The 12,677-nt window shown below is 41.6% G+C and overlaps 1 protein-coding gene across 1 annotated transcript; it reads left to right on the top strand.

Moving 5' to 3' along the window:
- The first annotated feature begins 1,897 nt into the window (after positions 1 to 1,897).
- LOC115957017 lies at positions 1,898 to 3,319 on the top strand. The gene is made up of 2 exons (XM_031075263.1): positions 1,898 to 2,218; positions 2,318 to 3,319. The coding sequence occupies exons 1-2, from the start codon at positions 1,898 to 1,900 to the stop codon at positions 3,317 to 3,319; spliced, it is 1,323 nt and encodes a 440-aa protein (XP_030931123.1).
- The last annotated feature ends 9,358 nt before the right edge of the window (positions 3,320 to 12,677 follow it).

The following is a 12,677-nucleotide window of genomic DNA, read 5'->3' as shown; positions in this document are numbered from 1 at the left end:
CCTCAACTTGTTCTTAAAAGTTTTACAAAACCTGAAATTTCAGTAGTCATCCCTTACCGCCCAATGTGCCCATCCTTTCCCGCTTCTTTGAAAACCTAGATTGATGTTGAGGACTTTTACTTACAAATTCACAGTAACAAATACACCTCAGCTGGTCCCCTACAACCTCCCATCCCATGGCCCAACAATGATTCCATAGTGAATACGACAAAAGCTAAATAACCAGGTAAATGCCGACATAGCCCTCAAAATTTCTTGTATTTTAGCATAACTGAGCCATGGATTTTTGGAATTTATGTGTAGATAGATTGTACTGTGCACAATGGTATAATATTCACAAAACAATTTGTAAAGCTTTTAATTTTTTTTTTTTTTTGAAAAAGCTGGATTTTTGTTGTTAATGGGTTTACTTCAAAGTTCAAAGACATTTCCGTTGATGGGTTTTGTTTGAAAATGCTTGATTTGTTTGTTACACAATGCTTTGGATATTTACTCATGCTCTATTATCTTATTTCTTCTACATTTTTTTTTTTGAAGATTTTATATTCGTTGAATGTCCTAAACCAAAATTTTGAAATTAATATAACTAAAAAAATTAGTTTTTTGAGAAGTAGTTCAAGTATTTGAAAAAAGCCTAAACCAAGTATTTGAAAAATGTGGCCTAACAAAATAGATTACAATGAAATAAAAGTAGCAACACAACAACACTTTGATAAACATATATACATGCACCCATGTAAATTCTTTCCAATTTACCCATGTCTGACCAACATTTCAGTGTTTATAGGGCACAATGGGGGAGTTTAAGCATGATTTGATTGTGCACTTGAAGGATACATTCTCTGTCATTGCAGAGGTGGACCCTGATAGGTATTGTCATATGGACATGTTAAATGACATATGTAAGCGTGTAATTGGTGATGAACACGAGGGGTACATGATATTAGTTTGGTATGACATCCCGGGGACAAATGAAAGGTTAGAGATCACCAATGACGTTGACATGGTAACCATGTTTAATTTGCATGCTGGTGTTGTGCTAATACATTTATATGTTAAGTTTGTGAGCACAAATTGTAAAAATTTGACGCCTAATGTTGTGTGTGAGGCATCTGGGTCTATGGTAAGAATTGATGATGATGTAGTGTATCGTGAGGAAGATGATGATACTGACTACGTTCAAGACTCAAGTGATGATAGTGCCTTGAGTGATGATAGTGATAAACTTGGTAGTGGAGTTTGTAGTGATGAAGATAATGATGAGGCTGGTAATGGTTCTGATGGTAACTGGTCCAACTATGATAGTGAAGATTGTGATAGAGAATTGAATGACTCTGATGTTGAAAATAATCATGTTGAGAAAGGGTTGTACGGTAAACAATATGTCCCAAATGAAAACGAAAAGGTAAGTCTTGAAAAAGGAATGCTATTCAGGGATGTGTATGAGTTTAGAGCAGCATTGAGGGACTATGTGATAGGTGAAGGTGTTGAGATTGTGAGATTGAAAAATGAGAAGTCTAGGGTTCGTGCAATTTGTGCTGACCTTAGTTGCAACTGGTATGTTTTTGCTTCCCCTACTGCTGATGGTATTACATTTCAGATTAAAGTGTACAACAGTGACCACATCTGTGTTAGAAGTTCAAAAAATACCAATGCCACATCAACATGGATAGCTCAAAAACTAGCTAAATCGTTGAAGGCTGATCCTAATATGTCTTATGAAAGCATGGGAGAAGCTTTGATGGAAAATTATGGGGTTGAGGTTGATAGAAGCAGATTGTATAGAGCAAGAAAGAGAGGAAAGGGAGAGGATGTAGGTAGCCATTCTAATAGTTATAAGAAGCTTGCCAAGTATGCTTAGCTTGTAAGGCAAACCAATCCTGGAAGCTATGTGAAGATGCAATTAGATAGGCTTGATATTACACAAAATCCTACATTCAAGAGGTTCTTTGTGTGCTTTGAAGCTATGAGGAAGGGTTTTGTTGAAGGTTGTAGGCCTTTTATAGGACTAGATGGTTGCCACTTGAAAGGAAATTTTGGTGGGGTGCTATTGGCAGCAGTTTCACTCGATGGAAACAATGGCCTATTTCCAGTTGCTTATGGGGTGGTGGAATGTGAGTGTAAAGACAGCTGGGGATGGTTTCTTACATGCTTGGAAACCATTATTGGTCAACGTTCATCAGGAGTTCCATATGTTATTATGTCAGATAAACAAAAGGTATGGATATTAAAGTTGTGCTATTTTTTTTAATAACTATTATAAAGATATTAAAGTTCCTGTAATTGTGTCTTCTTAAGAATTTTTTGTTATTGATAGGGCTTGATTGAAGCTATTCCTGATGTTATGCCTGAGTGTCAAGTTAGGCATTGTACAAGACATTTGTATAACAACTTTAGAGGAAAATATTCTGGGCTAGCATTGAGGGATAATTTTTGGCGTGCAGTAAAAGCGTATAATCAATTCCTTTTTGAGAAAGCTATGCAAGGTCTCCAAAAATTATCCAAGGAAGCATTTGATTGGTTGGATGAAAAACCTAAGTCACAATGGGCTAGACATGCATTTGACCCAAGATCTGTTAGTCCACACATCACAAACAACATGACAGAGTCTTTTAATAGTTGGGTTGACGATTTGCGTGGGAAGACAATATTGACATTGGTGGAGCAAGTGAGGCTTAAACTAATGGAAAAGCTACATGAGCGATACACTAATGGATGCAATTGGGAAACAAAGGTCACACTAGAAGCATGGGAAAAGATTGAGTTGGCTAAAAAAGATTCATTATTCTGTAAGCTTATACCAGCAGGCGATGATGAGTTTCAAGTAATAGATGGTTATACAAGTTTTGCTATAAACTTACGGACCAAAAAATGTCCTTGTGGTGTTTGGGAAATTAGTGGCTTGCCTTGCAAGCATGCAGCAAAATGTATCACATACAAAAGGGCAGACATTCAAGATTATTGTGATCCATTCTACTCCACGAGTATGTACATTCGTGCCTATAGCCAAATCCTTCACCCAATGCCTGATATTGATATGTTACCTAAGGGTGAGTTGGAAACAGGCCAAGACACCGTGCTTCCTCCAAAACGGAAAAAGTTGATTGGTAGACCAAAGAAGAAGAGAAAAAGGGAGCAAGGTGAACGTGCACCAGGGCAACAAGAAGCAAGGAGGTCATGCACTGTGAGGTGTACTTCTTGCAAAGAGTTTGGTCACAACAAGAGGACATGCCAAGGAGCTGCAGTTGGTAGCGCAGGAAGAAGCAAAGGGAAGAAAGGGCAAAATGTAAGTTGGTATATGTTTGGTTTAAGAAATTAGTTGTTAGAATTTCTATTTTGATGGAAGAGTGTTTTGTGAATATACATTGTGTTTTAATTTAGAGCAAAAATAATGTGCAAGAACATCAAGAGGGAGGGTCAAGAGTGGTTGAACATAGGCTGGTAAGTTGTTTAGATTGCTTGTGGTCAAACAAACCATCATCCAATTTACTATTATATCTTATAATTAGTTGAATTATCACATGTTTGACTTTTATGCTTACATTTTTAATACAATTTTTCCATGTCATGTGCCAAGAAAACAAGCAGGGGTGATCAACGTGGCACACAATCCAGTCAAATAAACATACAAGCATCTTTAACATCTGACATTTCTAGCAAGGAAAAAAGAATTACACATGGTGCAGCGAGATAGGTGACCAATGAAGAAAGGGAAGACAAGTTTTGAAAACCGACCTTGTAGGAGTGCAAGAATTGCTAGTGATTGTTAGACATTTTGACAGCTTTTTGTGTTTGCAAGTGGAGTGCAAACTTGTTTTGGAACTTCTTTTTAGTGTAATGTTGATAACTCTGATTCAAGTCAATTTGCTGTCACCATTTTTCTCAAATTTATTGGCTAAAGGATATACTTGTCCAAAATCACTACATTTTTCTTTTTAGCTGCTTTTCTAATTTAACGTTAGATGGTAAAGAATAAGCTTTTGTGAGTTTGTTCACCAATCAATCAAATTGACTCTGAAAGTTTTTTATATTGATAAGTGACTTTGAAAATTTCAAACTCATTTTTAAACAATAAAAGCTTGAAAGTTTCGGCAAATTGTTTTATTTCATAAATTTTGATCCAAAGTGTCGGAGAGGTGCGATTAAAAAATCTAAGAGGATCATCAAACTTTAAAAAATCAATTGGAAAGGTACTAGAAGAGACTAAAAAATCCACAGGCAACATGTTTTATAATATGCTCTTTTCATTTTTTATTTTATTTTATTTTATATGAATGCTCTTTTCACTAACTATGGTTAAACTTTGGTAAAGAGAATCTTTAAAAAAATTAGAATATTCCGTTACTAATATTAACAGAAGGGGGGGAGTGTTATTTTTTTCAAAAATCAGGGAGGGAAGTGTTTTTTCTTTTTAAGTTTGGGGGTGAGTGTCATTTCTCCAAACCTCAAGGGAGGGGAGTGTTATTTGCCCATCCTTAAAATAACACAGAAACGTGATTTTACCAAATAATTATAATTATAATATAAAAAAAAAAAAACATAGACATGATACAACCTCTTTTTATTCTGAATTCTCAAATGATGTTATACTAAATGAGGACTCCCTCCTCGAGCTTTGGAATATTTGTACTTTGATTTAGTTCATATTTATAAATGAAATTTTAGTTCATATTCACAAAAGAAAAAAGAAAAGCTTCTTTTCATATAATAAATGATATATTCAAGTGTAAATTTAATTAATGAAAACTATAATTCATATAAGAGAAGATAATAATTACTTAAGTTTGAAACAACAAAATCCCTAATTTGGACAAAACCTTTCCTTTTCTTTGAAATAAAGTGCACAATACTTTTCAAACAACTTTGAATAGATGACAAATTTTATCCTTTGTTAAAAAAATAAATTTATTCTTTTTTTTTTTCCCACGATATCTAAAATGGTAGATTACGATTAATGCAACACTATTTTCACATGGCACTATCATTGACTTCACTTTTATTATAAACCAATCATAATTGGACACATTTCATAAAATTGTAAAATTTGTTTTGTATATAAACTTATTACAAAAGTCATAATGACCTGTATTTTATTTGTTCAAACACAAAAAAAAAAAAAAAAATCATACTTTCGAACATCTTTTTTTTTTTTTTTCTTCATATTTCTTTATTTATTATCATTTTTTTTTAATTCAATACTTATAATGGATGAGGAGAGATTTCGACTCTAGACATTTTCATTGGAAAACACTAAAATATACTAATTAAGTTATAAGGCTCTTAATTTTTGAATTTCTTTCAATACAAATAAAAGAACAAAAAAAAAAAAAAATTCAAGATAAATTTGAATAATACATGTGGGGATCATTCGATTAATAGGCCCTAGGATTCGGAATGAGTTCAGGATTGTTGGGCCAGTGGCCCATCGGAGGCCATATACCCGTCCGAGGACACCATCGTCCTCGGCAGAACGCGTTCGAGGACGATCGCGTCCGAGGACGATCAGGACGTGGTCTCGTTGCGATCAAATCTCAGAATTCAGTCATCTCAAAGGATAGAGTAGCCGACTAAAGATGAAAGAGATAAGGCAAACAAATATCTGAGGCTACAGCTACCTCCGCATTAATGACCTCTCAACCAACTCTCTGGCCGCATTAATGTGGAAGTGATACCTGAACAGTGGGGAAGCAGCCTTACAGCTGCCTAGAGGAAGTTCCAGGAGGTGCCAGATGGGACAGAAAGAAATCCTCCGAACCCAACCTACACGTGTGCGGCGAGGATGGAGCGCCAAGGGAGATATATAAACTAAAAGAAGAACATGAAAAAATGGGCGGATCGGGAAAAAGAGAAAGGAGAAGAAAAAGAAACGGGGAGAACGAGAGAGAAGAAAGTAAGAAGGGAAAGGGAGAGAGTTTTACTAGTCACTAAAGAAAGACGTTCGTTATACCAACTCTAAAACCTTAAACGGGCTTGAGGGTAAATCTTGGAGGTAGATACCACAGTTAACCTAGTTCTTTACGCCCACGCTCTACAAATCATATTGTCTGGGCCTTTTACGTACGAACCCAATACTGTTTAGGTTCGTCACTAAAATCGTGTCCTTACAATTGGCGCCGTCTGTGGGGAGAGCTTGTGTTAGCTTGTACAACCTCTGATATAACATTTCCGATGGAAGGAGTGGAACTACCTCCTCCCGCATCGGGGCTGCAACAGGATGATGTTAACTTGCACTAGGCGGAATCAAGGGGCTCTCAGCATGGTGGTCCTCGAAGGAGTCCCGAACGGAGGTTAATCCGGGAGGGGAGCATACATACCACTCATACCACGAGGAGCCATACACGCGGGAAGTGTCACGTTTCCCACGCGAAGCATGGTGGGGATCTGCAACGTGAGATTGCGGATTTGAAGAGAGAGTTGCGCCATGCAAGACGGGAACGTTCCTCACCTCGCTCTGAACTATCATCCGGGGAGTCGGATGGAACTAGCTACAGGCGGAGGTCGAGAACTCCACAGAGCGAGACTTTCTCCTATGAGGAGGAGCGTTGCCATAGGCGTAGGCGTAAAAGTCCAACTAGCAGGGGCTTGGGAAACGATGCCATGAACAAAGCCTTGAGTCAAATTTCCAGGTCACCCTTCACGAGAGGCATAGATGATGCTACCCATCCTCGGCGGTTCAATCAACCTACGTTCTCTCTGTATGATGGCCATTCGGATCCGGTGGAACATGTAAGCTATTACAGCCAGAAGATGGCTATTCATTCCAGGGATGATGCGCTGATGTGCAAGATTTTTCCGTCGAGTTTGGGTCCAACAGCGATGAGGTGGTTCAATGGCTTAAGGGCCAACTCTGTTGGATCTTTCAAAGCACTGACCCAGGCTTTTGGTGCTCGTTTTATTACATGCAACAGGACTCCTTTGCCGCTGGGGTCATTGCTGACCTTGTCTATTCGAGAGGGCGAGACTCTCAAGAGCTATTCGGATAGGTACTGGGAGATGTTTAACGAAATAGGAGGGAAGAATGACGCTGTGGCCATAACTACTTTCAAAGCCGGCCTCCCGGCTGATCACGACTTGAGGAAATCCTTGACGGGTAAACCTGTTACCAGTGTGCGCCAACTAATGGACAGAATAGAGAAGTACAAAAGGATAGAGGAGGATCAGCTTCAGGGGAAAGGAAAGGCCAAGATGATCCCTCAGGAGAGGAGGGATTTCAGGTCGGATCGTTATAATAACAACCGACCAAGGAGGGACTTTGCTGGCCAGTCGGCCTCGGCAGACGCCCAGGTCGTTAATGCGGTATTTCGGGAGCCTGTTCAGCAGGTTTTGGAGAAGATAAAGGACGAGCCATTTTTCAAATGGCCTAACAGGATGGCAGGAGAGCCTACAAAACGCAATCCGAGTTTGTATTGCCATTACCATCAGGACCATGGACACACGACAGACAACTGCAGGAATTTATGGGACCATTTGGAGCAGTTGGTTCGGGAAGGAAAATTAAGGCAGCTCTTGCATCACTCCAGCGGAAGGCCGAGCCAAGCAGGTTCCGAGGTGCGTGGGGATGCTTCATCAAGGCTCCCTCGGGGTACAATCAACGTCATCTTTGCGGCCCCAGGGAGGATTGGATCTTGCCCCACCAGAGTGTTGTCGGTGTCCCGATCCCCGGCCGAGGATCGTTCTCAAGCATGGAAGAGAGCCAAGAAGCGTGTGCCCTTGGTTTTGGGTTTTTCAGACGAAGATTTGGAGGGAACCATACAACCCTATGAGGATGCCTTGGTGGTAACACTGAGGATTAGTGGGTACGATGTCTGAAGGGTGATGGTTGATTAGGGAAGCGCAGCCGATGTGATGTATCCGGGTTTGTACAAGGGGCTAGGTTTGAAGCAGCAGGACTTGACAACCTATAACTCCCCTCTGGTCAGTTTTGAGGGAAGGTTAGTCATTCCCATGGGGCTAATCAGGCTGCCCGTGCAGTCAGGCACGGAGGTGGTGGAGGTGGATTTTATTGTCGTAGATGTTTTTTCTCCGTATACGGCTATTCTAGGCAGACCCTGGCTTCACACACTTAAAGCGGTTTCATCCACCCTGCATCAGAAGGTGAAGTACCCGTCCGGAGACCAAGTGCTGGAGATAGTAGGGAACCAAGCGGCCGCTCGGCAATGCCAAGTAGCGGCTATACGGCATCGGCCTGAGGCAGAAACCTCGGCTACAGCCGATAATGAATCATAGCAATTAAAGATCCCAGCATCAGGTTTAGACGTACCAACCAATGGGGTAGAGTGTGAAGATCTGGAAAAGGTGATTGTCGCTGATGATCCAGAAAAATTCTTCCGGGTGGGGGCAAAGCTGCCTTTGCCAGAGAAAGCGAGTTTGCTGGAGTTCCTCCGGGCCAATGTGGACGTCTTTGCATGGGACCCGTACGAAGCCCCAGGAGTAGACCCAAGTTTCATTTGCCATCGGCTCAACGTGAACCCTGCCATTCCCCCTAGGAGACAAATCCCTCGACGACCATCAAAAGAGCATGCCGAGGCAGTTAGAAGTGAAGTCGCCAAGCTGAAACAGGCTGGGGCTATTAAAGAAGTCTTTTATCCCCAATGGCTGGCCAATACGGTGGTAGTAAAGAAGAAAACAGGGAAGTGGCGAGTGTGCGTTGACTTCACCGATCTTAATAAGGCCTGTCCCAAAGACCCATTTCCTATGCCCAAGATTGACCAGTTGGTGGATGCAACCGTGGGCCACCCTAGGATGAGTTTCTTGGATGCCTTTCAAGGATATCACCAAATACCGCTGGCCGTTGATGATCAGGAAAAAACCGCTTTCATGACCCCGATTGGGAACTACCATTACAAGGTGATGCCCTTCGGTCTCAAAAACGCTGGGTCTACCTACCAACGCATGATGACGAAAATGTTTGAGCCACAGCTGGGCAGAAGTATTGAAATTTATATTGATGACATGGTGGTGAAAAGTAAGGTAGTGACTGAACATGTGGAGGACCTCACTAGCGTCTTCGGGATATTAAGAGAGCATAAGTTGCGCCTGAATGCTTCGAAGTGTTCCTTTGGTGTAGGTTCCGGGAAATTCTTGGGGTACATGGTGACCCATAGGGGAATTGAGGTGAATCCAGATCAAATTAGGGCCATTAACGATTTGCAAGCGCCTCGAAATCCAAAGGAAGTCCAGAGGTTAACGGGGATGACTACTGCGTTGAACCGGTTCATCTCCAGGTCGGCTGAAAGGTGTCGTCCTTTTTTCCGCCTGTTACATAAGTGGCAGGGATTCGAATGGATCGAGGAGTGTGCTGAGGCGTTCCAGCAGTTAAAAGACTATTTATCCAAACCGCCGATTATGTCTAGCCCTGAAGTGGATGAGGTGTTGTATGCCTATCTGGCGGTAGCTCTTCACGCAGTCAGTTTCGTCTTGATGCGGGAAGACAGTGGCGTCCAGAGGCCAGTTTACTATGTAAGTAAATCCCTCCATGAAGCCGAGGTGAGATATCTGTCGTTAGAGAAGGCCATACTGGCAGTCGTCCATGCAACACGCAAACTTCCGCACTATTTTCAAGCTCATACGGTAGTTGTCTTGACCCAATTGCCTCTCAAATCCATACTTAGAAGTGCTGACTATACCGGCAGAATCGCCAAATGGGGAACAATTCTTGGTGCTTTTGACATCAAATATATGCCCCGTACCTCTGTGAAGGGTCAAGTTCTCGCCGATCTGGTAGCTGAATTTGCTGAGTGCCCTGAGGAAGTTAGTAGGAATCAAGATCACACGGATGAAAGATCGGTTGGCGTAATATCCGCGCCAGGAGGGCCGGTATGGAAGGTATACGTGGATGGGGCCGCAAACCAACGGGGAGCTGGACTGGGATTGGTTCTGATATCCCCCGAAGAAGTCATCATCGAGAAGTCGCTCAGACTAGGGTTCTCAGCTACTAACAATGAATCAGAGTACGAAGCTCTGATAATGGGAATGAGCATGGTCCATAAAATGGGTGGAAAGGCGGTGAAACTGTTCTCGGACTCGAAGCTGGTCGTTGGCCAGGTGACCGGAGAGTTAGAGGCCAGAGACCCAAGGATGCAAGGGTATTTAAGCCGGGTTAGGCATATGCGAACAGAATTCGAATCTTTTGACGTATTGCATATTCCACGAGGTGAAAATACCCACGTAGACTCCTTAGCGACCCTTGCCACCTCCTCAGTACGAAATTTCCCTCGGGTAATAATCGTGGAAGACTTGTGTACTCCCACTTCACCAGAAAAGGAGGTTTGCCAAGTTCGCCAAGCTAGTTTGACGCCATGCTGGATTGACCCTATATTAAAATTTCTCGACAGTGACGTATTGCCCGAAGATAAGGTGGAAGCTGAGAAAATACGAAGGAGAGCACCTCGGTACTGGTTATTCGAGGATAAAAAGCTATATAGACGGTCCTTCTCTGGGCCATACTTGCTCTGCGTGCCTCCTGAGACAGCGGAATTAATCCTGGAAGAGTTGCATGAGGGTATTTGTGGAAGCCACACAGGAGGGAGATCCCTGTCATGCCGAGCACTAACGCAAGGTTATTGGTGGCCGAATATGCAGAAAGAAGCACAGGAGTACGTTAGGAAATGCGATCAATGTCAAAGATATGCTCCGAATATCCACCAACCCGGAGGAGTCCTTAACCCTCTCTCAAGCCCTTGGCCTTTTGCACAATGGGGGCTGGACATTGTCGGCCCTTTTCCTAAAGCTATAGGAAACAAGAAATACCTGCTGGTCGGCACAAACTACTTTACTAAATGGGTTGAAGCTGAGCCCTTGACGAACATCCGGGACGTAGATGTGAAGAGGTTTGTCTGGAAGAACATTGTGACGCGATTTGGAATCCCACGAGCTCTTGTTTCGGACAACGGACTCCAGTTCGATAGCAATGTCTTTAGGAAATACTGTTCAGAACTGGGAATAAGAAACAGATATTCCACTCCAGCTTATCCGCAAGGCAATGGGCAGGCTGAAGCTGTTAACAAAGTCATTGTCTATGGGATTAAAAAGAGACTAGACGACGTGAAAGGAAGATGGGTGGAGGAACTACCACATGTGCTTTGGACGTATCGGACAACACCCCGGCGTTCGACGGGAGAAACTCCTTTCTCTATGACCTATGGGGCCGAGGCCGTTATTCCGCTGGAAACTGGATTCCCGACGTTAAAGACCAGTGCATTCTCTTCGAGTAATAACGATGCGATGTTGGAAAAAAGTTTGGACCTGATTGAAGAACGAAGGGAGAGCGCGATGGTTCGGCTAGCTTACTACCAGCACAAACTCAAGCAATGCTACGATAGCAATGTGAGGACGAGGCCGTTAGCCATAGGCGATCTGGTGCTGAGAAAGGTCCTGGGGGCCACTAAGAATCCAAGTTGGGGAAAACTGGGACCCAATTGGGAGGGACCGTATCGAATTACTTCTGTAGCTGGAATAGGGGCTTACTATCTAGAGGACTTAGATGAAAAACCTGTACTCCATCCTTGGAATGTAAACAATCTCAAAAGGTATTATTATTAGTAAAGAAGCTTTAATTCAAATATTCTCTTTTAACTTACGTCAAATATGCATCCTATGAATCTCGCATCCTGTCATATCATACTGAATTGTTAAACAGAAACTGGGTTATGCCAGGTCCTCGGATCGCAAACTTAGTGAAAATTAACATCCTATCATACTGAATTGTTAAACAGAAACTGGGTTATGCCGGGTCCTCGGATCGCAAACTTAGTGGAAATTAACATCCTATCATACTGAAGTGTTAAACAGAAACTGGGTTATGCCGGGTCCTCGAATCGCAAACTTAGTGGAAATTAACATCCTATCATAATGAATTGTTAAACAGAAACTGGGTTATGCCGGGTCCTCGGATCGCAAACTCAGTGGAAATTAACATCCTATCATTCATACTGAATTGTTAAACAGAAACTAAGTTATGCCAGGTCCTCGGATCGCAAACTTAGTGAAAATTAACATCCTATCATTCACACTGAGTTGTTAAACAGAAACTAAGTTATGCCAGGTCCTCGGATCGCAAACTTAGTAGAAATTAACATCCTATCATACTGAGTTGTTAAACAGAAACTAAGTTATGCCAGGTCCTCGGATCGCAAACTTAGTGAAAATTAACATCCTATCATTCATACGGAGGTGTTAAACAGAAACTAAGTTATGCCAGGTCCTCGGATCGCAAACTTAGTGAAAATTAACATCCTATCATTCATACTGAGTTGTTAAACAGAAACTAAGTTATGCCAGGTCCTCGGATCGCAAACTTAGTGAAAATTAACATCCTATCATTCATACGGAGGTGTTAAACAGAAACTATGTTATATCAAATCTTTAGACCATTAATTCGGTAGAATCTTACCTGCTAAGTTGGGTATTGAATTATTAAACGACAAAAAGAGTGGTGATGAGTTTTCTAAATCATAAACTTGGTGAAAGTAATGCCCTATGAACATTCGTCAAGGAGTCAGAAAGAAAGAGTTTCGAATGCAAGATTGGCATACAATGAAAGAGGCGTCTCAAATGAACTCATCCAAAATTACGACGACAAAGTAAGTGAGTGTAAAGATAACTTAGAACCACCAGAATGATAAGAAAGTAAGCGAGAAAGTCCTCTATTAAATGTCTAAGTTAAAATTATAAAATAG

This window comes from Quercus lobata, chromosome 8, assembly GCF_001633185.2.
Source record: "Quercus lobata isolate SW786 chromosome 8, ValleyOak3.0 Primary Assembly, whole genome shotgun sequence".
NCBI lineage: Eukaryota > Viridiplantae > Streptophyta > Magnoliopsida > Fagales > Fagaceae > Quercus > Quercus lobata.
This window is presented reverse-complemented; position numbering and strand designations above follow the sequence as displayed.